General features: G+C 50.6%; 4 protein-coding genes across 7 annotated transcripts in view; 2 read left to right on the top strand and 2 right to left on the bottom strand.

Annotated features, from left to right (window-relative positions):
* Nucleotides 1–4,002, bottom strand: part of RANBP10 (RAN binding protein 10) — a 57,388-nt gene extending 53,386 nt beyond the window's left edge. The window contains exons 1-2 of the mRNA XM_020885093.2: nt 3,362–4,002; nt 2,462–2,573 (exon numbers count right to left, since the gene is read on the bottom strand). Coding sequence (XP_020740752.1) covers nt 2,462–2,573; nt 3,362–3,749 — 500 coding nt within the window. The 5' untranslated portion in view covers nt 3,750–4,002. The remainder of the gene's footprint in view (nt 1–2,461; nt 2,574–3,361) is intronic.
* Nucleotides 4,003–4,041: 39 nt separating this feature from the next.
* Nucleotides 4,042–14,651, top strand: TSNAXIP1 (translin associated factor X interacting protein 1). Of its 4 annotated transcripts, none has more exons than XM_020885089.2 (16): nt 4,042–4,270; nt 5,423–5,525; nt 8,939–9,051; nt 9,187–9,307; nt 10,389–10,482; nt 11,046–11,242; nt 11,651–11,786; nt 12,215–12,384; nt 12,456–12,615; nt 12,693–12,823; nt 12,968–13,093; nt 13,244–13,396; nt 13,498–13,607; nt 13,802–13,928; nt 14,024–14,130; nt 14,340–14,651. In XM_020885089.2, the coding sequence occupies exons 1-16, from the start codon at nt 4,122–4,124 to the stop codon at nt 14,578–14,580; spliced, it is 2,238 nt and encodes a 745-aa protein (XP_020740748.2). In that variant the 5' UTR covers nt 4,042–4,121; the 3' UTR covers nt 14,581–14,651. The 4 variants fall into 4 exon arrangements, with proteins under 4 accessions (XP_020740748.2, XP_020740750.2, XP_020740749.2 ...); XM_020885088.2 differs by having other exon boundaries at nt 4,044–4,270; nt 9,184–9,307; XM_020885091.2 differs by lacking the exon at nt 14,024–14,130 and having other exon boundaries at nt 4,043–4,270; nt 9,184–9,307; nt 14,340–14,458.
* Nucleotides 14,652–14,743: 92 nt separating this feature from the next.
* CENPT (centromere protein T) lies at nt 14,744–25,316 on the bottom strand. The gene is made up of 14 exons (XM_070451128.1): nt 24,321–25,316; nt 20,608–21,025; nt 19,394–19,511; nt 19,166–19,253; nt 18,675–18,771; nt 18,417–18,550; nt 18,275–18,311; nt 17,908–18,056; nt 16,996–17,196; nt 16,368–16,688; nt 16,015–16,105; nt 15,239–15,415; nt 15,055–15,159; nt 14,744–14,976 (listed from the first exon to the last, which is right to left on the bottom strand). Exons 2-14 carry the CDS (start codon nt 20,718–20,720, stop codon nt 14,853–14,855), a joined length of 1,755 nt encoding a protein of 584 aa, XP_070307229.1. The 5' UTR covers nt 20,721–21,025; nt 24,321–25,316; the 3' UTR covers nt 14,744–14,852.
* Nucleotides 25,317–25,826: 510 nt separating this feature from the next.
* On the top strand, nt 25,827–27,439 carry THAP11 (THAP domain containing 11). The gene is given in 2 exon segments (XM_020885095.2): nt 25,827–26,152; nt 26,154–27,439. Coding segments are annotated over 2 exon segments (897 nt in total). The 3' UTR covers nt 26,725–27,439.
* Nucleotides 27,440–27,805: the final 366 nt, after the last annotated feature.

Below are 27,805 nucleotides of genomic sequence, written 5' to 3'. Positions count from 1 at the left end.
TCCGCTCCAGCCACTTTCCAGAGATGCCGTGAAGATGGAACTAGATAATACAGGAAAGCTACACAACCGGTTAACACCTGGGTCGTAGACCAAACCCGAGTCAGAAACACACCTTCAACACTGACGGCAAACAGGAAACAAGCTGATCATTGTCTGCCCTGGAACAGCCCCTGGCCTCCTCAAAACCACACCTGGCCCGTCTGGCTATATCCTAGCCATAAGAAGGCTTTCAGGAATTCCATAAAGAGGCCATAGCGGACATTCGTACACATTTCCTCTGAAAGTGGTCAACTAAAGCAGGCCACGATAAGCATACGTGACTTGTGACCTTTCTAAAACTGAGGTTTCCAGGTCAACTTCACAGCTATATTTACCACATGTAAAAATGCTAGGAAAAAAAAAATGGTAGGAAAGCTGGGAGAAGATGTTCAACTTTCTGCGGATTTGCAGGCAACACCAACAGCAAGACAATCTGACAAGACACGGGGTCTTTTACAGCAAGATCCACTTATAACTGAAAGGTTAAAAGCCAGGTGAAGGAAACCAGGTCTCTGCATTTAAACACTCCCCTTCTGAAAAACTATTCTCTCCTTTTACTAGCTCACCTGTTATCCAAAATGATCCACTTTCCTACCTACAAGGTTAGGACATGCCAATCCATTTCTCTGACAATGTAAGACTGAAGCACCAACGTTTCAGTCTACACTGTAACTATTTTTGCCATGTTTGTTTCATCTTAAGAGGATATTCTTATTCACGTGAGTTCGAGCACATTAAATGTATGTGCTTTTATCAGACGGTGGAAAGGGAAAATAGAAGGTTCAAAGTCAAAGTCTCTCAGTCATGTCCAACTCTTTGCAACCCCATGGACTATACAGTTCATGGAATTCTTCAGGCCAGAAAACTGGAGTGGGTAGCCTTTCCCTTCTCCAGGGGATCTTCCCAACCCAGGGATTGAACCCAGGTCTTCTGCATCGCAGGCAGATTCTCTACCAGCTGAGCCACAAGGGAAGCCCAGGAATACTGGAGTGGGGAGCCTATCCTTTCTGCAGTGGACCTTCCCAACCCAGGAATCGAACTGGGGTCTCTAAAGAGCTCAGATAGGGACTTCCCTGGTGGTCCAGTGACCAAGATTCCATGCTCCCACTACAGGTGGACCTGTGTTCGATCCCTGGTTGGGGGGTTAAGGTCCCACATGTCACAAGTAAGACCTGGCAAAGCCAAATAAATAAATATATTTAAAAACAAATAAATAAAGAGCTCTGATAATATATACTTCCTGTCTGTAAATTCACTACATGGGGATAAAAGTAAAAGATGTAATAGCTCACCATGGTCAGAATTTCAGAATCACAGAATTCTGGGATTAAAGGTAGTCAGATGCTGGCCTAGCTCCCCAGAGGACAGACAAGCAGATGGAAGCCCCGTTACTACCCACAACCACAGAGCCCTCCCAGGCAGGGATGTTACAACTTCACTGAGGAAGCAAAGCTCCAACTCTGGCAGTCTTGCCCCTAGCAAAGACCCCTGGCCATGCATTTTGCATGTACCACAAGGGGGACTGTCCCTTGAGAAAGGAAGTACTTTGAATGCTCAAGAACAGACATTCAGAGTTGGAACAAAGGTCACTGTTGGGGTTGGCAAACCACCCAAACCAGACCTAAGGTTTGATGAGTAAAATCTTTCCAAGACAGCTAAAATTATTTTATTTCATAACTTAAACAACTGCTTTGTGATAATCACCAGAAAAAAAAGAGGAAAACTAGGAGAGGAAAAGGAAGATACATGAAAAATTTCCCCTCTGATTTCCTATATCTGCTTAGATCACCCTAAACTAGGGAGCCTCCCCAATGCTGACTTTAATGAGGACCTTCCTAAAGCTGGTCCAACTGGTGTTCAAGTCACTGGACTGAAAAACAAGTTTATGAGTAGCAAGGTCACCTGATTCTGACCATGTCCATGCTGTTTACCCTAAGATGACAGGCCAGTGGTTGACACAGCTTTGATGAATGCTGCAAAGACTCTACTCTCTCTTTGAAGTCCCCAGGGGCCTCTACATGACTAAATGCCATAAAAAGGAACCTTGAATACAGCAACAGTGTGAAAGGAGGGAAGTGACAAACACCACACAACAGCAGGGGAACTTCATTCCGGACTCCGGACGCGAACTGTTAATGTAAACTTGTTACTTGTTTCCCTGACTTGTGAGGGAAACAGTCATTACATCATCACCAAAGAGAAGCCCCTCTTCTACAAAATGTACCTACTTGCCATCAAAAGCTACTGCTTAGACCAGGTCACGACCACAGCCGGGTAACAGGTACCCACTACTCAACCCTTTGCAGCCCAGACCCATGCAGCTCAGCAGCTCATACAGGCACAAGTGTCAACCAGGAGACCTCAAACTCTGACCACAGGGAACAGCTCCATGTTGGGGGAAAGGTGGTCAGGAAAGGCTTACCCATCTCTTCCTTTGCTGACAATCTTCACCTCAAAGTAATAAATGCCACAGGCAGCAGGTATGGGGTGGGTGGCACGCACCGACGCCGCATCTTTGTGATTTTTGCCATGACCTAATAGAAGAGGGCAAGGAAGAAATTTCAGCAGAGGGAACTACAAATGGAGGCCTCATTCCTCTCTGCTCCATGGCAACTTTACCCCTTCATTGCCAGAGAAAGCCCTTGCACAGTCCAAGAAATAATTAGACAACAACTAAGCAAATACATAAACCTCCCACCTTTGGTTCACCTCCTCCTAAGCACAGCAGCCCTGCCTGGGACTCTGTCCACCACAGAAACCACAGGACGGTACATGCAATGTGGGTGCCTTCATGAGAGATTTCCTACTGCTGCTGGCAGACTCTTCAGGACACAGGCAGTCCACTTGGAAGAGTAGGGGAGGGAGAGGCAGCCCTGGAAGATGCCCCCACGACTTTGGGCAGAACCTCAGGCCCTGTCTGGGATGTCTGGCAGGTGAGCAAGCTCATGGACCTCTGGCTGAGGGAGGGGATGTGACCACCCCTTTCTTCAGACACTTTTGAAACTCAGCATTGGTAAAGGGCTCAGCTAGAGTCCCTGGAGCTACCTCAGGACAAGCAGGAAGGCCCTGGGAAGAAGGTCCAACCCATAACTGGTTCGGACACCTGTTGTGGTTCTCCTGACACCCGGTGTCTCAGGGCAGAGCAGACAAGGCAGTCAATCCCTGGCCCGGTCAGCTCCACTACCCTAGGCACCCTGCAGGAGCCAAGGCCCAACCCGGAGCACCCGAGCTGGGGAAGGGACATGATGGAGCACCGGCTGGGCAGCACAGCTACCTCGCAGACACTCTGGCATTTTCCTCCCCTCGGCCAGAAGGCCGATACCTTTATAGTGGACGCGGAGGTTGCCCTGGGAGAGGCCGATGTAGTTGTACTTGTCCTTGGGGCTCCAGGAGCGCGGCAGCGGCGTCTCGTGCTGGTTGACCGCGGGATACAAGCGCTGCAGGCGCCGGCTCAGTTCCTGCTCCCCTGGGGACGGCAGCCCGCACCCAGTGGCCCCGCCGGAGGAGTCTCCAACCTGCGGGCTCCCAGCTCCCGGGTCCGCCGTCGCCGCCGCCATCTTGGAGGGAGCTGCTATTGTGTCACTGGGGGCGGGGAAGAGCAGGACCAGATCCGCCCCGCTCAGCCAATGACCAGTAAGCCAACCCGGGCCGCAGGGAAACCGAGTCCCAGTCCTGCAATTCGCTTTGGACCTCACCACGCCTCGCCACATTTCGGACTCCACTCCCCATAATGCAGAGCTCTCCAGGGGCGGACCAGCTCGGGCTGGTGAGGATCTTTGGGAGATATAGTACAAACCTGCTCGGCCTTAAGCCTGCTCAGCTGAGGCATTGAGACACCGAAAACTACAGTTCCCGCTGGCAACGCAGCTCCGGTCTCTCAGTTCACCTCCCTCCCCTGTGGCCTCTGTTTATCCCCCAGCCTCAGCTCTGGTCGCTAGGGTCATATCCGCTGTAATGACTGACTCTGAGGAGACCCTCAATCCCTATTCCCCGTCCGAGTACACCTTTGCTGCTTGGCTTTCCTCCCGGCGCGCGGGAGCCGGATTCGGGGGCGTGACACAATCCTGATCCCGCCCCCGCCGATGGGCTGCTGGGATCTGGTCGCCATAGTGACGAACTGTACACTACCACAGCTTCCCAGGCCGCGAGTGCGGGCTGCCAGGCTGCCCGGCTGCCCTAGGGTCATGGACTCCCCGAACTCGCAATCCCTCAACTTCCCCACCACGTCGAGGTAGGCGCTTGGCGGTCTGAGGCCGGAGAGGAGGCCTTGAGTACTTCCAGAAAGAGAAAGGGTACCTGATTCAGACTTCTGCACCTCGTGCCTCTGTCTACTGGTCTGGGGCTCCAGCCCCACAGGAACAGTAGTACAGAAACAATCTCAGATGATTTGTCAGCCTAGGAAGGTGGTTACATTATAGTAAAAGGGGAAAGTGAAAGTGAAAGTCACTCAGTCATGTCCGACTCTTTGCGACCCCATGGACTATACCGTCCATGGAATTCTCCAGGCCAGAATACTGGAGTGGGTAGCCTTTCCCTTCTCCAGGGGATCTTCCCAACCCAGGGATCCAACCCAGGTCTCCCACATTGCGGGCAGATTCTTTACCAGCTGAGCCACAGGGGAAGCCCAGTAAAAAGGGAGGCGCACTTTATCATTAGTCACAGCCAGCTTTTCCGTGTTGAGCGTGCATTAAGTGCCAGGTGCTCCATACACCATATTTAACCCTCACAGCAACTCTGTGAGGTGGTAATATCACCATTTTACAAACATAGATTTAAAAACAAAACATTAGAACTCCTCAGAGGATTATGTGTTTAAAAAAAAAAAAAGGATGGATGCTGTCTCCATCCTTCCTTGCAAGGAAACTGGGCTGAGTGAAGTTAAACTACATGCCCAAGAGAGTTCCTGTTATAAGATAGATGTCAGCCTCTGGGTCCTAACATTTAGTAAGTATAGGCTCAAGACTCTCACCCTGACTCTTGACTCCAGACTCTGTACTTTTTGTCCTATGGCACCTGCCTTTGGTATCACACCCCTAGAATGTGCTGGTTATGTACATACAATGGTCATTAGAGCCACAGATGAATGCTGAAGGAAGTGTAGGCCCACGTGGCTTTATAGGTTCCTGGTAAGGGGTGTTATGCCACTGCAGGAGTACATGAGATTCCAGTGATGAGGAAAATGTTTCTGGGAATGTGGGAAAATATTGTGAGCCCAGAATCGGGAGCTTGTAGACAGCACCTCTGGGAATCTGGAGGCAGCACTGGGAAGACCCAGAACCTGGCTCAGAGGAGAGAGGAGGCCATGTCTTGTGGTTCTGAGAAGGGTGGAAGTGCACTCCCCATTCAAGGCTCACCGACCACTTCCTTCTCCTTCTCTGTGCAGAGCACAACTGCGGCCTTTAGGAGTGTCCATAGATGATTCCCTCTTCACAGATACCAAGAATACCCAGAAACGCAAGCTTTCTCAGAAACGGAAGACACTGCTGGTTAGTGGCAATGTCCTGTGGGATCTCCAAATTATGATCCCCAGTCAGGGGTGTGTGGGTCAGAGGCCAGGCCCACCAGCCTCTGGGGTGGGAGCATGCACACTTGCCACACCTCACCTGAAAATCCTTCCCAGACCAGCCCCTGCCCACAGATAACCTTCTCTTGCAACACAACATTCTGGAGTGGACCTCATTTCTTCATCCAGCCTACAATGTGCCAGGCGTTGTGCTTGGTGCTGGGACGGTCCCACCAGATCTGTCAGGGTCTTTTAGAAGACCCTGTATCTTTTCTGTCTTTACACCCCTAGTGCCTGATGTAGTACTTGAGTGGCTGCTATAATGTGTGCCACAACTGCTGTGAGTAGGTGTGTGAAGGCAATAGCAAAGGATGTTCTTCCACTGTGTTGTTGGCTCTGCACTGGAAGTAGGGACTCTGTCAGTCTCAGGACAGTCTCTCCCTCCATTCCTGTTCTTTGAAGTTTTTATATAAAAATGAATGCTGGGGAATTCCCTGCCAGTCCAGTGGTTAGGACTCTACACTTTCACTGCAGTGGGGAATGAGTGCCATCGCTGATTCTCCCCACAAATTTTTTAAAATGTTATGTTATTAAGATTTAGGAGTTTTTGTTGATATGATCATAAGATTGTTATTACTATTTAATCAGCAAGCAGCCATTGTCCAAAAATCACAGGTGAAAAAAAAACATTTGAGCAAACTTGTAAGTCCAGCTCACCGTGGAGAATTGTGGGCTGTGGTAGTTTTCCACCACACACTTGGGTGAGTGTGTCTTGTGTAGAAGATGGGAACATGAGCTGTACCCTTTGTGAGGCTGGGGACTTCAAACATCAAGAACCTGATATCAGGGCGAGAAAGGGGTAGTGTGGACTCTAAGCGGAGACCAAGCGCAGCCACAGTATCGCATGATCCCGATTACTTGGGGCTCCCTGCCCCTTCAGCAGCCATCTACTCAGTGGAAGTGGGATCAGGCTCTCACTCCCTTTATTTTGCCCGTCGGCAGTGATACCGTACTAAACCACCAGGGGACGTTGCACCCTCCTGCGGTCCCTCCAACCCCCAGGGCCACCCTTCCCGTTTTCACCTGCAGGGGGAAGCAGACAGCACAGCTCACAGGAACACCACCTTCCAAGCACCCGCTTGCGGAGGCTTTGACCAGCTATTTGATAACCAGACCAAGAAAGCAGCCTATGCTGGGAAACCAAAATAGGGTAACCCCGTCTTCTCTTGACAGAAACGGCAGACAGAATGCGAGATCTGGCCTCTTTTATTTTTTAAGTCTCCCAAAATAAGCTAAATTAAGCTTTATTTCTATGACTAAACTGGTTTTGTCTTCTCAGGGAATTTTCAAGGCTGGTCTCCCTTTGTTACTGTTCTTATATTTTCTGTTTGTCTTTCCTGAAGTATGGTTACTTTACAATGTGTTAGTTTCAAGTATACAGAAAAGTGATTCCATTATACATATATTCTTTTTCAGGTTCTTTTCCATTATAGGTTATTATTACAATTATTAATTATTACATTATAGGTTAGTAATATAAGATATTGAGTATATTTCCCTGTGCTATACAGTAGGTCCTGTTGGTTACCAATTTATATAATAGTAGTGTGTATATGTTAATCCCCAGATCCTAATTTATCTCCCCCACTCCCACTCTGCTATCCCCTTTGGTAACTGTAAGTTTGTTTTCTATGTCTGTGAGTCTATGTTTTGTAAATAAGTTAATTTGTATAATTATTTTAGATTCCACATATAATTGATATTATATTTACCTTTCTCTGACTTGCTTCATTAATATGATACTCTCTAGGTCCATCCACATTACTGCAAATGGCATTATTTCATTCTTTTTCATGGCTGGGTAGTATTCCTCTATATATATGTACCACATTTTCTTTATTTTGAGCTTTAAACTCTTCATAATTCTGTTTCATCATCTCTTCCCCCTCCCATGCTGTGTTTTTATTTATTCAACAAATACTTGTTGATTTCCACTTTGTGTCAGGCACTGGTGAAACAGTGGTAAGCAAGACATCTACTCTTTCTGAGAGAAGATGGGGGTGTGATGATGGGAATGAGTGGGTGTTGGGACTGAAAAGAGTATCAGGGAGAACCCCTGAGATCCTAAATATGAATAGCCAAAATATGAATAGCCAGCCTGGAGCATTCTTGACCCTGGCAAAGCATGTGTGAACATACACCCAATAAGTAGTGTTTCTGCTTTTATTATATCATGCATCCAACTAAATCATGCTTCCCTAAACATTTATTCCACAATATTTGCTAAATGCTTCTTAAGACTATGAGGAGTGTTAACACAACACTGTAAATCAACCATACTGGAATTAAGAAAGAAAAAAAAAAGACTATGAAGAGTATGAAGTGTGATGCCATCTATTCTGGAAGTACAGAGATAGGTCAACCCAAACCCCCAGAGGCTGGAGTCCTCCCTGAGACCTAGCAACAAGACTTACTATGTACTTTCCAAAATATTTAGGGAAAGGATGGATGATTGCAAGATTGAGACAAAATAGGTAGAACTAAGAATGCAAAGAAGAGCCCAAGGAGACAGGGGCAATTTCCACCCTAAGAGGGTCAGGAGCCAGCTACCATTAGTCTGGAAGGACTCCTAGAACCTGGATATGTGGGATATGGGAGGTAGGCCTGGCCTCCATCCAAGAAGAACCTGGAAGCTGGGCTCAGGGCCACAGAGCAGGCTTTAATATTGAATTCAATAATTCTTTTTTTTTTATTTCAAAGTAATTTATGCATTGTAGAAAATTTTGAAAAACACACAATTATAGATACAAAAGCACCCATGGGCCTATCATTACAGAATAACTGCTGGTATTCTTTTGGGTTATTTCTTTCTTCTTTTCTGGTTTTTTTATCTTACCTGGTTGTGCTTATTCCCTAATTTCAGGCTTTACTTAACCTTGCTATAACCCATGTTAAGCCTCTTTGTAAACATTTCATGGCTGCACAATAGTCTTCTACTTTTAGATACTTAGAGAGTTTTCTGATTTTTTTCATAGTCATAAGTAAGGCTTTGAGGACCTTATGATAGAGCTGCCACTTCACCTCTATGCCCTCTGCGCTGGCCAGCCCAGACCTCAGCCTCAGCTGGCCTGCTCTCCTTGGGCAAAGGCCCATTCATAGCTCTTCAAAAGTGTTGTTGTTTCCCTGAGGTATTGGTGCTACCCAGGTAGTGGAAGTGTGGAGTCCTAAGCACTAGACCACCAGGGAATTCCCATAAGGACCACAGTCTTAACTGTGAACCATATTAAGAGATGTTGTTGGGGAGGAAAGACCCAGGAGTGGAAGGAGGAGCCTGGAAAAGAACATCAGGAAGGGGAGCAATGTTGTCATGGTAACCCCGCCTGTCCCTTCTTACAGTCCGGTTCGTTCTCCATCGGTGGCCACCTGTCCCCCTGGCCCAGATACATCAGTGACCAGACCATTCTGCATAATCGAAAGCCCTGTTCAGATGACTACCGGAAGCGGGCAGGGTAAGCTAGGGTCAGCGTGATGGTGGATAGACTGGGCCCAGAAACAGCACAGGGATGTGTGCTGCCACAGACCTGTGGGGCGTGAGGGTCCGGCAGGGTGTCCATGGCATCTCAGCTCACCACCCCCTGCAGTAGCTTGCAGCAGCCCCTGGGCACAACCAAGCCGAGGTACCTGGAGCAGCTTGAGAACTACCTGCGCAAGGAACTCCTCCTGCTGGACCTAAGCACGGATTCTGCCCAGGAACTAAAGCTGCAGGTCAGAACCACAGAAACCCTGTGGGGAAACCTTACTCACCGAGACTGGGCACTTTAGATTTTCTGCAGAGACCAGCCTTCCCCAGCTCTTTTGGGTTCCCCATTCCTGGTAAAAGAAACAGATTCTAAGACAAAGCGTGAGCAAGCAAAGTGACCAGGGTGGAACCAAAACTCTCCTGAGACTTTGGCTTCTTGACCTGAGTAGGTGGTCTGGATACTTTTGTCCCTTTTGTGATCCCCAGCACCCACCTTGGGTCATGCAATATCAGTGAATGGAGCCTGAATTTTGACAGTTGGGCAAGCACGGGTCATAAAATGTCCACGAGCCCAGTCACACTAGCCCCAAGCTTGAGGAACTTAGCCAAAACAGAGAGAAATCTGGATGTAACCTAGACTCTGATGCATATCAGGGAAGTAATCACCCAATTCCTGCTAAAACGGAAATGATGATGAGGAACCCCGCAATTCTGACTTGGTCACTGCCACAAGCATCTACTGAGCACCATCTGTGCAAGCTCTGGATGGGGCCTAGATATGGCCTCATGAGCTAAAAGGAACCTCGCCAACAAGGAAGCAGAAGCAGAGAGGGCATCCAGCTTCATAGCAGTGGAGCTAGGACTCAAACTCAGGGTGGGTTCAGGAGTCTGTGCTCATTCCAGTACACAATGTTGCTTCCAAAAGCTTCCTGTGTGTCCAGGTAGGACAGGAAATCATGTCTCATTGGAGGCTGGAACGCAAGGTTAGAGCCTAAAGTGCTGTAAATGGGGAGGGGTGTTGGTGAGAGGCAAGCTGAAGCACAGTGAATGGAGGAGGTTGGCTGTCTGGAGAGCCAGAGAAGGGGCGCAGGTAGAGGGGGAGGTCCTGACCCAGGTTGCCTGCCAGGTCTCCAGAGAGCAGTTTAGATGGATGGACTCAGCTCCCGGACTGTGCGAGACCCTAGTGGTGCCTGTGGCATTTATTTGAATGTGAATTGACTGGCAGCTTCATACTAGAACCCTTCTAAGTTGAGCAAAGAAACACTTAGGTCCCTCTGAGGGTGGCAGCTATAGGCCAGGAGATGACAGTTTCCCTTTTCTTGCCAGCCTTACAGAGAGATCTTTGAATTCTTCATAGAGGACTTCAAAACATACAAGCCATTGCTGTCCTCCATCAAGAATGCATATGAGGTGATGCTGGGTAAGACTGCAGCCTCTCTGCCTGGGCCGAGTCTGGAAGAGGCACAGAAGATCCTATTTTGATCTTCTGGGTTCTGCAGGGGTCTGGGGTACCTACAAACTGGGCTTTGAGGTCACCAAGCCTTCTTGCTTACACTCTTCTGTGATAGGGCACCCCAGGGCAACTGACTACCGCCCATTCTTGGAAGCATGGTGGAGCTGTATCTGTAGGAAACAGAGCACCTTTTCTATTGAGACTGAAGCCCAGAAGGGAGTTATGTAGTTCAGGGAAGTGAGGGGGCTTCCCTCCCCAGGCTCAGGAGATGCTGGGCATGGCACAGCTGCAGAACTAAAAACTGTACAGGGAAGGTGCAGGAGTGAGACCCCAGTCCTCATCTGGCTTCTGCCGCTGGTTGCAAATCAAGTGCAGGAAGTTCTTAAGCAGGGAGCATAAACTTCTTTGAATGGGAGTATAGACCTTGAGTTTGCAAGGGACATAGTTGCTCACTGTGACCTCAGATCAGTGTCTGCTGGCTGTTTGTCCTCCATGGCCCCAAAGGGACTCCCCTACCTGTCCCTGCTTAGCCCACCAAAGGGAGAAAATTCGGGCTCTGGAGCCCCTGAAGGCCAAGCTGGTCACTGTGAACGAGGACTGCAATGAGAGGATCCTGGCCATGAGGGCTGAGGAGAGAGATGAAATCTCTATGCTGAAGAAAGAGAAGATGAATTTGCTAAAACTCATTGACAAGGAAAATGAGGAGAAGATCTCATTGCAGACTGAGGTGAAAAGGGAGTAATGTGGTGCCCAACTCCCTGAATTCCTGCCACCCCACCCCAGGGGTGACATTAAAGCCTTTGGCACTGGTGTGACCCCCTGGCTCTCTCCACCCTTCTACCTGGAATGACATAGAGCCACCACCTGCTCCCAAACCCCGCTTCCACATGCTGTCCTCCTCCTTGGCCCAGGACTGCCTCAGTGTGGCCCTCAGTGCTAGCAGAGTCCTACTTCTTGGCTGCCAGACTTTCTCCACAGGAGGAAGCGTCGGCACTTTGACAGGAACAACCAGTCTCCTCCCCTTCCTCCCTTTCTTGTTCCCAGGCCCTGGTAGGGCCGCCCAGCACCCACCCATCTGCTGTGGTGACGAGCTGTCCAGAGACGGCCCCTGACCACAAAGCCATCTCCCCAATAGGTGACCAAGCTGAGGAAGAACCTGGCTGAGGAGTATCTGCACTACCTCAGCGAGAGAGATGCCCGAAAGATCCTCATCGCAGACCTGAATGAGCTACGCTACCAGCGGGAAGACATGTCACTAGCCCAGTCCCCAGGTAAGCCTGAGGTGGGTTTCTGCCCTGCTGGAGGGGAGTCTGATTCTCACCACTCACTCCCATGTATTCATTGCTCCTGATATCTGCTCGTTTCATGCTCACTCCCAGAGAGATGTTCCTGCTGCCACCAGGGTCTGTGGATCTTCTGAGCTGGCCTGAGAATCACAGACTTCTTGTTTATGTAGGAAACAATCGCTGGCAGTTGAGGCAACCTAGACTCCCCAAGGGCTGCACAGGCCTGGTACTCCATGTCCTGGGCTTCTCTATTTAAGCTCAAAGTTCTACAGTGGTAGCATGATGGAAAGACCCAGTGGTTCCCAAGCTGGGAGAGCCGGAAGACCTGGGACATGCCCTGAGGGACACTCAACCCTGTCCTGGGCTACAGGCCCCAGAGCCAGGGTGATGCGAGCTGGTGTGCCTCCTGGCAGGTGTCTGGGGGGAGGACCCCGTGAAACTAACAGTGGCTCTGAAGATGGCCCGGCAAGACCTGACCCGCACACAGATGGAACTCAACACCATGAAGGCCAACTTTGGAGATGTCGTGCCCAGGAGGGACTTTGAAATGCAGGAGAAGACCCTCAAGGAACTGCAGGAGCAGGTGCTGGTGGGCAGGCAGGGCAGGGCAGGGCCACACAGGTGGGTAGCAAGGACCAATCACCCTGCCCACAGCTGGAGAGCCTGAGAGACGACTACGAAGAGGTCCGCAAGGAGCACGAGATGCTGCTGCAGTTGCACATGAGCACGCTGAAGGAGCGGGACCAGTTCTACTCCGAGCTGCAGGAGATCCAGCGCACCTCCACACCACGACCAGACTGGTCCAAGTGTGAAGGTAATGCTGGCCCTTGGGGCCCTAGGGACTGCACAAGTGTGTGGTCTGGACTCCAGCTCCCTCCCCAAACCCTGCAGATGTGGTGGCTGGAGGACGAGATCGCTGGCACATGCTGGCCGAGGGCAAGAACAGCGACCAGCTGGTAGACGTGCTCCTGGAGGAGATTGGAGAGGGGCTGCTCCGGGAGAAAGACTTCTTCACTGGTCTGGTAGGGGAGTCCCTGGGCTCGGGGAATAGCCAGGCCTCACTGCAGAGAAAACTTGAGGTTCTGGAGGAACGATGTGGGGCTCTGCCCTGCTTGTTGGTGGGGCTACAGCTGGGCCCAGAGATGAGCTGACATGGTTCCTTTCAGGGCTATGGGGAATCTATTCCCCCTTTCCTTCGGTTTGATGGCATGGTGGAGAACAAGAAGCCAACGAAGAAAGAAGTGGTAAAACTCCTCAAGAATGCCTGGAAGGAACGTATCACTGAGGAGCAGGTCAGATCTCTCCAACTGTTTTAGCCCAGCATGGCCGCCTAAGTCCTCTGGCGGTGGAGGGCGGATGCAGACAGGGGTGGGGGGTGTTCCCTCAAAGCACGAGGGAACTGGGAGGAGGGCCAACCAAGCAGTCTTCCCCCTACCCTGCAGAAAGAGAAGTTCCCAGATTTCTTCTTCAGTTTCCTGGAGCGCCACTTTGGGCCTGGTGATGCCATGGCCTGGGCTTACACCATCTTTGAATATATCAAGCTCTTCCATACCAATGAAGTCATGAGTCAGTTCTATGCAGTCTTGATGGGAAAGGTAAGCTTGGGCCTGGCTCTCTACCCTTTGTCCCCAGCATAGGCCAGCTCTGTCCCTATTCCTCTAGGAAACAGCAAGATAGTCAATGCTTCCTCCCATAGAGGAAAGAGAGTGTGTACATCAAGCAGATGGAGACCATAGCACAGCTGCTAAAGGAGATGACAAACATTGACAGCCAGAATGAGGGGCTACTAACCGTGGAGCAGTTAAGGTGAGAGACCAGTTGGGTCACCCCAAACTCCAGCCCAACATGCCCGCTGGCCTGGTTCCCAGTGCAGCGGGAAGGGGAGCCTGGTGGGAAAAGGCCAGAACCTCAAGGCATGCTGCCCTTCTGAGCACTAGTAGGACTGGCAGAGGGGTGCAGGAAGATAGGTAAGCAGAATCAGCCCTCATGTCTCCCTACAGTACTGTCCTCAAGAGCACCTTCCCCTTTAAGAAGGATGAGAGAATTCAGGAGCTGATGGAGACAGCAGGCTGGCATCCCAGCATCAGCAATGCAGACTTGCTCGACTACCGCATGTTGTTTATGGAGGTGGGTTGGGGCCCAGGAACTTGCCCAGCCCCAACCTAGTCTCTGCCTAGACTCTAGCCCGTGTATCTTCACCCTGCCTTGTGGCCCCTTCCCAGGATGAGGAGGGCCAGAGCGTGCCCTTTGTGCAAAAGCTGTGGGAACAGTACACGGTGGAAAAGGATGAATACTTAAATGAGTTAAAGCAGGAGCTGGGCCTGGAACTGTGAGTGATCCTGGGGCCCCTAGGCTCATCCAGTCATAGGCAAGTCCTGCAGGCTGGGCCACAAAGTGGCACCTCCAGCCCCTGGGTCTCCCTAAGCACCAAGCTTGCTGCTGGGCCTTACATACCACTCAAGCCTCGGAGAGGGCATCCTGGGGTCTGGGTAGAGAGTGGAGGGTCAAGGTCTGTCTCTTTCTTTCTTTGTGGGACAGCAACAAGGAGGTGACCCTACCCAAGGTACGTGAGGCCCTGATGAACATTGATCCCAGCCTGGACAAGCAGACCCTGAACCACTATTTGAGGCAGGCCTTCCAGCTCCCCATGACAGAAATGCCAGAGGAGGGTGAAGAAAGGGAAGAGGGCATTGTGACACAGCTCCAGACTGCACTAGAACAGCTTCAGATGAATGACATTAGGCGTATGGGGCCTCGGGAGCAGGAACCTGCAAGCTAAGGCCACCAGGGCAGCCTAAGTGCTCCCATGCTGCTAACCTCTGATTGTTGTTATAAAATTCTTTGTCTGAACCCATGTTATTCTCTAGGTTATGTTGGGGAGTCAAGGGGAGGGGCTTGGTCCCTGCCTGGCTGCCCCAGGACATGCATCAAAACACAGCATACTCTGTTTGTGACACTTTATTGATGCTGAGGGGTGGGGAGGAAGCCTAGAAGTGTATGTGGGGCCAAGCAACCCCAGGTGGGGACAGGGCAGGTATTGAGTCCTGGTCCCTACTGGGTGGGGAAGACAGAGTTGCCACTGAAGGCACAAGGGATGAGCAGCTGCCGGTACTCCAGGGGCAGGTGCCGCTCCACGAGCACATGCAGGGAGACTCGGTCAGTGACCAGGCCCTGCCTGCAGCAGAGGACAGAGAATGAGAGAATCAGCACCAGCATTCCCACACCCAGCACCTCCCTGCTTCCATCCGCTTACCTTCGCAACAGCAGCTCCAAGTCCTCTGGCCTCACAGTCTTGCGCCCAGCATGAGCAGCAAATACCTCCAAGTCTTCACAAAGATGCTGGAAGTACTTGTCCAGGCTGCCAGGAAGGTTGGGGTAGGACAGACTGTTCATGATCTGAGGAGCTCCTCTCCCCAACCTAAATGTCAAGGACTCACCACTTCTCCACCATCTCCACAGCCTTCTTCTCCATGGGCATCTTAGCATAGAAGCTAAAGAGTTTTGCATAGTGGTTCAGTCCAGCCTTGTAGGGATCTTGACGGGGTCTGGAGCCAGGGATTCGGGGCCTGGGAGGAATCCTGGCCGACAGACGCTTTGGGAGTTCTGAAGGTAAGCTGGAGACAAGAAGTGAACAGAGTTAAGCTAAATGCTCCCTTAAGAGGCCCCTAATCAAAGATAAGTCTTGCTGGCTCCTGCCAAGATTGGGGTCCTTGTGCTCCTTGGCCAGCCTGTGCCTACAGTTCCAACCAATTCTGGGGGGCAATGGAGATGCGGGGCTATGTAGAAGCCTGGTCTTTCCCTGGGGCCCTGATGCTTCACAAACTGGACACAATGTCCCCATTTCACCTCATCATACAAACCACTATTTGCTCAGGCCCATGATCCTCAGGCTTTGGCACAGACAGCCCCCTCCCCTACCCCACCACCAGCCCATTGCTGCCTGTCCCATTCTGCTAATTCTCCTCCAGGAAGCCTTCTCTGACTACTTATTAGCCCAGGTACTTCCCCCTGGCCAGGCTCTTCTAAGCCCCTGCAAGCAGCACGGGATGACAGACGTGCTCTCAGTGAGCCCTGCCCAGCCCACCTCAGGGTGCTCTACTGGGTAACCTCTACCTACGTATAGGAAGAGTAATAACCCTATGGTGCCCAATGGCAACTTCAGTGCCTGCCCCCTTCTAAGAGGCCCATGTGGAACAGGGTCATGGGATCTTACACTGCAGTGCTTGGTGGTGGAGCTGGCTCAGGAAACTGAAGTCGCCTGGCCTGAAGGAACTCTGGAGTGCTGGGGGCCAATTGTGGACTTGCTGCGGAGGAAGCGCAGGGTTACAGGAGGCTCAGGCCTGACCATCTCACCCAAGCCTGAAGGCCTGCAGCTCCCTTATCCTGTTCTTTGATTGTTCCATCTAGCTCTGGCCAAGCAAGGTGCCCTTCAGAGTTTCCCTGGCCCCAGACTACCTAAGCCCAGAAACACAAGCCAGGTTAAGTCCCTCCTCCGAGGCCAGGAACACAGCTGTCACTTACCCACCCACTCCCTGATCCCTCCACTGGGCCCCTTACCCGACCTACCAGAGGTATCTTTATCCTCTGAAGATCCTTCTGGCTCCTTGGCCTCAATAGCCCCCAAGGAACCCGCTGCTTCTGTCACCTCTGTGTGTCCTTCAGGCTCTTCTGCCTTGGCAGATTCTTGTTCTTCTGCTGCCTTCTCCACTTCCCTCACACTCACGCTTTCTTCCATACTTTCCTCTGCTTCCTCACCTACTCCATTCTGTAAGGGCTCTACGCCATCTTCTCCAGAGATACTGCTGGTGTTTGGAAAGCCCATAGCAAGGGCATCAACCTCCTCCACCTTTCTTGCCAGAAGCTGGGCTGGTTTCCCAGGACCTGAATCTAGGGAACAGAATACACACTAGCAAAGCAGTAGGCCAGGGCTGTAGCTCTGCGAAGGGTAAAGATGGAGTAGTAAAACCCAGCCTAGCCCATCAAGGAGGGAAGAAGGCCAGAGGCAGAACCAGGGCACTGGTTTGGAGTGTCCTGGCCCGACGCTGACTTTGCATTGGATGAATGGATCACGAGCCCTCTAAAGGGACTTGCGGGAGGGTAAAGGCACACCTATGGGCCTGAGGAGGGAAAACCACCAGTGCAAATTCTTGCTCAAGCTAGGCTTGACTCCAGGTCACATGCCCCACATACTCACGGTTGTTTTGAAGTCCAGGCCCACTGCTCCGTGTCCTGCGACGGGCAGCCCCCTCCACTTCTTTTGCCCCAGAGTGAGAGGGACAAGGCAGGGAGTGGTGTACACTGGGGGAGTGGTCAGCCAAGGGCTGGGAGAAGGGCTGGGTGTCCTCCAACACTGTGTCCGTTGGCACAGTAGCAACAGGGGTTCTGTGGCTCTCACCTGGAAATCAAAGGCCAGGTGGCACTCAGAATTTTGCCCACCTGCTGCTACCCAGTCACCAGGGCCTAAGTAGTAGGTCTATGAGTCTGCCCAAGTGGCCCTCAGAAAGAGAAAACTACTTAGCACTCAGCTTAATCTCTCTTCCACAGCTCTCCTTGCTTACCTCCCTGCTCCTCAGCCTGGCATTCCCAGGCTCCAGAGCTCAAAAAAGTGAGTTTGCCCCACTCAAACTGCTCACCCATGCTTCCATTCTCCACTTCTCACTCAGATCCCTCTGCCAGAAACCCTTCTCTTGCCATGATGAACTTCATTTGTTTTCTGGAATCAGGCTCCCAGGTCAGCTCTGGCTGACCAGCTGATCCTGAAACTTAGCCCTTTTCAATCTTCCAATAAGCTCCAGCCACCATATCACACCCCTTTCCTACCCTCAGTCCTATAGCTCTTCAAGGATACAGGGTTCTGGAAGACTGGACTAAGGAGGGACTAAGAGGGCTAAGAGGGACTGGACTAAGAGGGACTAAGACTGGACCCACAAGATAAGTGGCAACTTGTGGAAAGAAACCAGGAAGTCCTCCTAGATCTACTGGCCAGGACTGCTCACCATTCCTGACACAAAGGAGAGAGAAGCCACCTTGGACTCAACAGCACCTCCCATCAATCATGGGGTGGAAGATTTCCCCATCGACCAGAAGAGGAAAATCTCAACCTTACCTGGAGGAGCCACAGAAAAGGAACTATCTCGCAGATCCTGCAAAAATGTACCCACATCTACCACTCGGCGAGTAGGAGGTCTGCGAGCTAAACCAGGCCTCTTCACTGATTGTGGCTGGACAGGCACGGCAAAGGTCAAGTTGAGAGAGCTGACGGGAGGGATAAGGCACAAAAGAAAGTCAGGTACCTGAGGCCTAACCCCCTTCCCTCGCTCCAGAAATTCCCCCAGCTCCCCTGGTGCTCTCTTTTCTTAGAACAGCCACCATGCTAGGGGCATGGAGGAATATGGTCAGATTCCCTCCTGGTCAGCAACCTCCTTTCCCAAGCCTCTTTTCCAGCAATTCCCAGAATAAATAGGCAACAGCACCTGGTGAGGGAAGAGGCATCAGCATTCTCACGAGGCTCTACAGAAGATGTAAAAAGAAACCATAAGTTACCAGGCCTCTCAGGTCTCCTCAGTCTTTCCAGAGGACAGAGAGGGTGGCCACAGGTGATGTCCAGGACCTCACCTTTGGAAAGATGCCCCCAGTCCATTCCTTGTTGAAACTCTGACAACCTCAGCCTCTGCTTCCTTCTGCCAGGAGCCAGCAGACCTGGAGCCAGGGTTGTGGGGAGCTCAAGTTCAGGAAGTTGCAGCTCCAGGCTACAAGGATGGAGCTTATCTCAGACAGACTAGGACACCCAATTCTGGCTCTTGGGGCCCCCCAAGAGACTCCCGGACCAATAATGCCCCCAACAGCCCAGTCCAAGGGGAGAATTGACTGTACCTGCCCCGACTGCTTTCCTGTCTGGAAGGCTGGACCACCTGTGGTGATGGCACCAGCTTCACCACTGCCTCTGGCATCACAATGGAAGATTCTGGAGCTGCAGAAATAGCAAGGAGAGGACTTCCCAGGTGGTGCAGTGGGTAAGAATCTGCCTGCCAATGCAGGGGACACAGGTTCGATCTCTGGTCGGGAAAATTGCACATGCTGTGCAGCAACTAACCCTGACTGGCACAACTACTGAAGCCCATGCACCCTAGAGTCTGTGCTCTGCAGTAAGAGAAATCACTGCAATGAGAAACCCACGCACTGCAATGAAGAGGAACCTGCACTTGCTGCGACTAGAGAAAGCCCACACACAGCAATGAAGACTCACTGCAACCAAAAATAAAGAAATAGCAAAGAGAGCGTAAAGCTGGCAGAGCAGGCTACTCTAAATGAGGGATACCATGGGGCTGGAGCCTCATTCTCACTGCAAGCCAGTGCTTGCTCACCAGTTAGTATGATGTTCTTCAACAGAGTCCGGGGTGTCTGTTCCTCCAGGTGTCCACTGGCTTGAACACGGGCCAATCTGTCAACAGACTTTGGGGAAAAGCACCAAGCAATCAGTCTGTTCTTTTGCCTTGAGAGTCCCTCCAGGTGGGCTCCAGAGCAGAGCTAGAACTCAAGGGCCCCCTGAAGGCAATCAGAGCCCTATAGTGGTCAGTGGGTAGGGCACTTACCCTGGCTGTATGAGAACGATGCCTGGCAGTCATCTTTGTTTGACTCCTCAGCCTCCTAGAGGAAGGTGTTTCAAGCAGGTCATTCTGGACACTGTGTAAAGACCAGCAACTGTGAGAACTGTGTAGGAAAGGGGAACAAGAGGAATTAGAGAGGTATCTTCATCTGGTATCTTGGCTGAAGTCTTCTACCCTCAGGGACAGGGACCCAGAAACCACTTGCCCCTCCCATAGCTGTGTTCCCAGTCCTGTGTCAAAAGGGTTGTGGATGAAAGGGAGCCAGAGAAGAATGGGAAGAGAAAGGAAATATGACGACCCAGCCAGAGGGAAGGGCTAAGGAAAACTTCACAGAGGTGACTTTGGCAAAACCAGGGGTTAACCACACTGATAAGCAGAACAACTGGAAGAGTATCCACTCTAGACATTAAAACAAACCAAGGATATTTAAAAAAAAATTTTAACCTCTTAAGTACTCTTCAGGGTCGGACAGCAAACTAAACATGGGTCATTCTAGCCCTAGTTTTTCCACTCCAATCCCCTCTCAGATTCCAGAACTACATAATGTTCCTATGGCACAACTCCTACCTCGTCACTCATAGGTGTAAAACCTATAGTGAATGGCTTCTCATTGTCAGTAAAGGAACTGCAGCGCCCTAGAATGTCAGCAGACGCCATCTTCCACACCCTCTACACCATGAGCTCACCACCGCCCTCACCCACTGCACTCCCACCACGTCCAGCCAAATTCCCAGCTCCCTAGCAAAGCATCGTTCCAGTTCCTGCCTCCCGACTGCTACCCAGACTGTTCTCTCCAATTCCTTTCCCATCTTTCAGCTGGGAACGAACCGCCTGGGAGGCAGTACACGGCAGATGCCTGGACAACTCTGGAAAACTGGCCTATAGAGAACAGGGCAGAAGTCCAGATTCTGAGCAAATATCCTTCGCGTCCAAAAGCGCATCCTACCCCCCCCCCCCCCGCCCCCGCCCCCGCCAATGGCTCCTCCGTAATTAAGTTCTGAGGTCCTGAGCGGCCTGGAGGCTCAGGGGTCGGGGCACAAACAGATGACCCGAGCCCAGCGGGGAGAAAGGAACCTGGTCTGAGTCCTGGGCTCTGCTCTTCCCCGGAACTCAGTTTTCCTCTCCCAGCTGAGTCAACGCGGGACCCCATCTCCCAAGGCCTCTGGTTGCTCTTGTGCTGGGGCAGCGCCCTCACATACCCAGACCGAGTACTCCGGGCTCGCCGCGGTGTGCGCGGGTCCGCTGTATCCAGCACCCGCCGTAGCAGTGTGCGTGTCGTAGGCTCGCTGTCAGGGCTGAAGTTGTCGGCCATCGCCTCAGTTGCCCACTTTTCCAACGGCTTGGGTATCCACAGCCGTCGCCTTCCTGCCGCCACATTTAAACCAACTCTCGCGATGCTTCCGAATTAGGTCAACTCTCGTGAGGCAGCCGCACAGCCCCATGGGGATTGCAGTCCTAGTCCTGCAGCGGCCTTCTCTTGGTGTGTCCAGTGGTGTTTGCAAACTGATTTTGCAGGCATCCTTACCTTGTGTGTTGTGTTCAATCGCTCAGTCGTGTCCAACTCTTAGCGACCCCGTGGACTGTAGGCCGCCAGACTCCTCTGTCCGTAGAATTTTCCTGGCAAAAATACTTGAGTGGATTGCAATTCCCTCCCACAGGGGAATCTTCCCAACCCACGGATCGAACATGCATCTCCTGTGTCTCCTGTATCTTCTGCATTATAGGCAGATTCCTTCCCATTAAGCTCCTGGGGAAGCTCCATCCTTAAGCCTGAGCAAATATGGGCACCATTTGAAACCTCGGTTTCCTTAGGGTGATACCCACCTAATAAGGGTGTGTGTGTATGTGTGTAATGACTCAAAGAGATAATGTTTAACTCAGGATCTGACATATAATAAGCCAGGCCACCAAAAAAATAACAGCTACTATTGTTAGAATGTCTCTCATTCTCTTCTCCCTCTCCGAAGATGAGGAGAGACACATTTGGGCCTCTAAAAAATTACTGTATTCTATATGTGACCTGGTCAAATTTGCATTTGCCAACCAATGTGTCTGTATCTATCACAATAGATCAGTTTTCAGGCTAGGAGGCTAGTGAACTGTTTGTGATCCAGCAGAGATCTTAAAATTTCCAAACACAAGCGATTTCGAGATGAGTTCCGGCTCTCAAAAGTTCTGTTAATACTGGAGACTCCGTTACCATATTTTCACCAACTGATAGCCCCATTGCTCACCTTTCTTAAGTTTTAGTGGGAACTGAAATAGAACTTGAGTTATGCATTTCCTGTGGAGTTTTCCTTCATGATTGTAAATTGAGTGTGAAGTATCAGATACTGGAAACAGGCATGGGCACATTTGTGTTTGTGTTTAAATATAGATTAAAGAAAATATAGGATTTTTGTGTCTCAAAATAAGAGAACTGTGGAGGAAAATCATATCAATATTCCCTATGAAGGAAAGCTACGCTGCTCAAAATAGCCTGGAGTTAAAACTACCCTCGAGGTCCTCCACACCATTCTATACAGAATAAAGAACTTACTCCCCTGAAGAAAGGAATGGGCATTAAGATTGATTACGTTCAGCTCCCAGCTGATCCCAGTCTCTGGTCGGTCTCAGAAATCCCTTACCCCAATTGTTGAAAGCTAACTAATCAAAAATAGACATGAGGAAAAACAGACCCCCTCAAAATGATGTATCTCCACATATATATGTATATATGTTTTCTATATATATACCTACTCTCTTCTTGATTTAGCCCAGCAGCCCACTAATTGGACTGCTGCCCCTTCTCACCTCATTAAAGGTGATCTGTTCCTGCAAAGTGCTAGTCTTATTTTTTTTTCTCCGAACCTTGCCTTCTCTAACTCCCTTACTTTACACCCTGTCATTTAGACCTGACCTCTATGATGGCTTCCCTTGTGGCTCAGCCAGAAAAGAATCCACCTGCAAAGTGGGAGACCTGGGTTTGATCCCTGGGCTGGGAAGAAACCTTTCAGAAGGGAAAGGCTACCCACTCCAGTATTCTGACCTGGAGAATTCCATGGACTGTATAGTCCATGGGGGTCACAAAGAGTCAGACACAACTGAGCAACTTTCACTTTCACTTTCTATGTTACCTGACTTAATTTGCTGCCCTTTGCAGGCACTTTTCCACCATCACTATCAACCTAAGTAAAATATTTATTTATTATTTGTAAAGTCTTAAACTGGATGATACACAGGTTTTTCACATAAAAACCTTCAATGTTTTTTCACATAAAAACCTTTTCAAAACAATTTGAGAACAAGCTTACTTTGGCATAGTATTCTTTGCATAGATTGTCCTTACTGTGTTTCCATGATTGATTAAACTTTATATTGTGTGTGTGTGTTAGTCGCTCAGTCTTGCTGGACTCTTTGTGACCCCATGGCATATAGCCCACCAGGCTCCTCTGTCCATGGGACTTCCCAGGCAAGAAGACTAGAGTGGGTTGCTATTTCCTTTTCCAAAGGATCTTCCCGACCCAGGGATCAAACGCGGGTTTCCTGCATTGCAGGCAGACTCTTTACCATCTGAGCCACAAGGGAAACTTTGTGACTTTATATTTATTACTTGTCAAAAAAGAAAAATGGGGAATTCCCTGGCAATTCAATGGTTAGGACTCCGTGCTCTCATTGCTGAGGGCCTAGGTTCAATCCCTGTTTCAGGAAATGAAATCCCACAAGCAATGTGTCATGGCCAAAAAACAAACAAAAAAACCCCCAAAACTAACAAACAAAAAAACTAGGTTCATGGAACCAGACCATGTGAGGTCTTAACAAGTTCTGCAAAGGAGTTTGAACAATATTCTAAATGCAACAGGCCACTGGAGGGATTTAAGCAGATGTATTACATAATCATATTTTCTCTGGCAATGATGTAAAGAAGAGATTGCAGGGGAGGCAAGATTGGAAGTAGGGAGACATGTGACAAAAGTTCTTGCCTTTCTCCAGAGGTGACAAGATAAAAGGTGGCCAGGGCAGTGAGGGTAGAGAGAAAACCATGCGATGCATTCCAGATATTTTTTTCAGTGTAGAATACTACGTAGATTAGAAGTCATTTTATGTACTAGAAGGTAGAGTTCTATAAAGCATAATCTTCAATGTTCTGTACACAAAGAAATAACATCAATTTGACCTCTCACTAACTTTTTTTTTTTTGAGTAAGGTAGGTTTTTTTTGAGTAAGGTAGGTCTTGAGACTGGTAGGAGTAGAGCAATATCGGTAACTGTAGGACAATGAAAATATATAACAATACAAAGATCTTTTGCTGAATTTTATCTCTACTGCACACATTTTATAAACATTCAAACATATAACAAAGTGTGTATTCATGTTTTAATAGCTGTATAAATGATTCACCCAAATGAATGCACATGTTTCAGCATGAGCTACACATAGGAGAGAATGTGTTTCTGAATCTAAATTGGTTCAAGCTGTGGCCCTCAATAGCACTGGCCAGGAGGGATGGTTCTGTGGAATCCACACAAATAACAAAGGATCACATTGGTTGTAAACAGAAATGCAATGGTAATGTTTGGGTGTTGGAACTAGAAAAATAGTTCTTCCCCCCTCCCCCACTGTCCTGTATGCTTCTAGAACATTTTATGTATGAGTGTGTTTTACAATAAATAACAAACTTTTTAAAAAAGTAAGTTAACTTGGAGTGCTATTGTTCTCTTCTGCAGTTAACTTGGAGAGCTATTGTTCTTTTTAAAAGGCCCGATCTATTTTTTATATCAAATAATTAAAAATAACATATATTTGACTTTGAATGAATACCTGTGGTTTGTAATCAGAAGAGAACAAAATGAGGAGGGAGAGGCAGGAAAAAGGGAGAAGAAGGGCAAGAAGTAGGAGGAACGGGGAATTCAGCAGAGGAGGGCTAGCTTACAGGTAATTCTTCTGGACAAGAGCCTGCTTCCTTGGTTTTCCAGTCTCTCTTGCCCTTTAGAACACTTTCCCCAGAGAAGTCAAGGGGATCGGGAGGTAACTTGTTACAAATCCTATCCATCCTTTCGTTTCACACCCTTCCAACAGTTCGCAGTCGCTGTCATAATAAAATCACAAATCTTTTAAGTTGGCCTGGTTTGGTTATCTTTCTGAGCTTCTGCCGTACTGTCTCTTTAAGGGCGGAGCCTAGCTCCTGCTTGCCTCAGGGCGTTACAGGCTGGCGCCCAGGCAAAGAACCAGCTTCTCCTCCCTACCCAAGCTTTCGTGGATTTTTAAGTTGTTTTCTTGTTTGTTTGTTTTACGTTACACAACTCTGGGGGGTCGTAGTTCCCGGAACAGGGATGCGACACGTGCCCTATGCTGTGGAAGCTTAGTCTTAATCAATTACTGGACCACCAGAGAAGTCCCTCATGATTTTTTTCTTCCGGGGCCTCCGCCTCCGAATTCTTCCTATCTTGTTCATTTTTTTGGAGCGTTTATTTCTGTAATTAGACACCCATTAGCGTGCATTCACACCTATTATCCAAGTCCGACCCTCAGTCCCTCTATAGTCGTGTCGGGTCGACTGGGTTCCTACAGGATTTCCAACTCCGTGCACTGTGTTCCGCACACAGTAGGCACCCATTGATGACTGTAAGTGATCATTGGTCAGTAAGTGAGTCAACGCAAGCAGCGTCTAAGTCGGTGGGAGTCTCCAACGCAGACAAAGAGGATCCTGAGGCCCCAGTGGGACGCTGAGGCCCTTCCTCCCCTCCCCCGCAGGAATGCCGCGAACAGAGCGGCTCAGAGTTATGAGACCGCTTCCGGCGTACAGCACAACCTAGTCCGAATCCTGATCAGCTTGCAACCCGACCTTTCCCTTAGGCGGCGCTCCAGGCCGCTGCCGCCAAGTTTAGCGCAAGGCATTGCGGGATTTGTAGTTTCCCTGGGCATATGCCCAGAGCGCATGCGCACTGCCGAGAGACGCGCCGCCCGACCTCCTTCAGGATTCCAGGTCCTGGCGAAGGGCTATCCAAGCGACAGAGCTCCAACCTCTTTAGTCCGGCGAGGGTGAGCCGGGTAGGTGAAGAGTCCGCTCTACGTGGCTCGTCGCCGTTCACTGGAAAGCGGCCGGAATAAGCACGCCCCCGCTCCGGAAGTGAGCCGCTACTGGCGCAGTGCATTGTGGGGGGCGTAGTCCTCCTCCTCAGGCGGTCCTTCGCGGCGTCCCCGGGGCCCACTCCGGAGCGCAGGCGGGCGGCTGGACCGGCGGCGCGGCGCGGGCCGGCGGGAGGCGTATTCTGGGCACGGGGCGCTGAGTTAGGCCGGCCGTGCCGGGCGGCAGTAGTGGGAGGCCGCCCAAGGCCTCGCGCGGCGCCGCCCGTCGAGGGGCGGGCGGCGGCAGACAGACCCGACCGTCGAAAAGCTCAGGAGGCCGGTGGGCCGGGTCGGGCCGCGCGGCGCAGCCATGCCTGGATTTACGTGCTGCGTGCCGGGCTGCTACAACAACTCGCACCGGGACAAGGCGTTGCACTTCTACACGTTTCCCAAGGACGCTGAGCTACGGCGCCTCTGGCTCAAGAATGTGTCCCGTGCCGGCGTCAGCGGGTGCTTCTCCACCTTCCAGCCCACCACGGGCCACCGTCTCTGCAGCGTTCACTTCCAGGGCGGCCGCAAAACCTACACTGTGCGGGTCCCCACCATCTTCCCACTGCGCGGCGTCAACGAGCGCAAAGTAGCACGCAGACCCGCGGGGGCCGCAGCCGCCCGCCGCAGGCAGCAGCAGCAGCAGCAAACAACAGCAGCAGCAGCAGCAGCCGTCGCCGTCCGCTTCCACTGCCCAGACCACCCAGCTGCAGCCTAACCTGGTATCTGCTTCTGCGGCTGTGCTCCTTACCCTTCAGGCCGCTGTAGACAGCAGCCAGACTCCAGGATCCGTGCCGCCGGCGCCCACCACTCCCACGGGAGAAGACGTTAAGCCCATCGACCTGACGGTGCAAGTGGAGTTCGCGGCCGCAGAGGGCGCAGCCGCCGCCGCCGCTGCGTCGGAGTTAGAGGCTGCTACAGCAGGGCTGGAGGCCGCCGAGTGCCCCATGGGCCCACAGTTGGTGGTGGTGGGCGAAGAGGGCTTCCCTGATACTGGCTCCGACCACTCGTACTCGTTGTCATCAGGCACCACGGAGGAAGAGCTCTTGCGCAAGCTGAACGAGCAGCGGGACATCCTGGCGCTGATGGAGGTGAAGATGAAGGAGATGAAGGGCAGCATCCGTCACCTGCGTCTCACCGAGGCCAAGCTCCGCGAAGAACTTCGCGAGAAGGATCGGCTGCTGGCCATGGCTGTCATCCGCAAGAAGCACGGAATGTAAACGAGTCCCCTTTTGGCCCTCCGGATTCCCAGATCCCTGCCAGCTTAGAGGGACCTGAGACCACCGTTGTTGAACTCCCTCATACTCCTGGGGCACTGTTTGACAGTACTGAGGCTTAGGGCAGCTGGACTCTTTTGTTGGTGACCTAGTACCCTCTCGTTTCCTCCTCAAGCAACGTCCTGAAGTCTGAGACCGCACTGGGGACACCAGCAGTTATGACTTTGTCTACCCATCCACACCTTCACTCCCTGACCCCAAGTTTATATTGCAGGTTCTGATTAAGCAGAGGCTTCAGAACCACTGAACTTGAAACTTATCCCATAGGGATGCAGGTGGGATGCTGGAGGACTATGGCTTTGGGAAGACAACACCTTGAGTTTGGCTGGCAATCAGAGACAACTCTTCTGTGTGTAGTGATAAGAGATCCAAGTAACATCAGTTCTGCTTTTTTGTGCTTTTCCTTCCCAGGTGCAGCCTGTGATTCTGATGGGGACTGGCAGATCTGTGCCTCGGCTTCCTAGGACCTCCCTCCCAGGAGGCCATCTACAAGGGGATCTAGGTGACCTGTTAATGGAAATCCAGCCTGCCAGGGACTTAGGTCTATCCTGTTATGTTTGCTACTGGTTACAAATTCTATTTTCTGTACAATTAGTCAGACTAAAGTTTTCACTGTGTTTGTTTGGCAAAACGAATTAAACAGAAAGTAAGGTTTTTATTTGGGTCTCGCCATTTTATTTTTATAAACGACTCAGCTAAGGATCCTTGAAACATGGGGAGATGGACTTCCTGATAGGCCTCCCCCTTCTTCGCCTTGGTCTCTAGGACCAGGCTGACCCTGGGAGTAGAGATGCTTCAGTGACCAGGTTTCTCCATAAAGGGGCCCTAACCCTCATAAGGTCTTCGCAGAGTACCAACTCATCCTGAAGAGTTTGGAAATTGCACCAAATGATCCTGGTTTGTTCGTGGGTTAGCTCCTTCTGTGCTTTCAACTGGGGAAAGAAGTAACTGAGAACTAACCTGAATTGTGGCACTTCCCTGGGGGTTTTGAATTCCTTAAGAATTTTCAGCTGGAATTGAATTT

This window comes from Odocoileus virginianus, chromosome 20, assembly GCF_023699985.2.
Source record: "Odocoileus virginianus isolate 20LAN1187 ecotype Illinois chromosome 20, Ovbor_1.2, whole genome shotgun sequence".
NCBI classification, from domain to species: Eukaryota; Metazoa; Chordata; class Mammalia; order Artiodactyla; family Cervidae; genus Odocoileus; species Odocoileus virginianus.
Note: the sequence above shows the minus strand (reverse complement) of the source record. Positions and strands in the feature narration are given on the sequence as shown.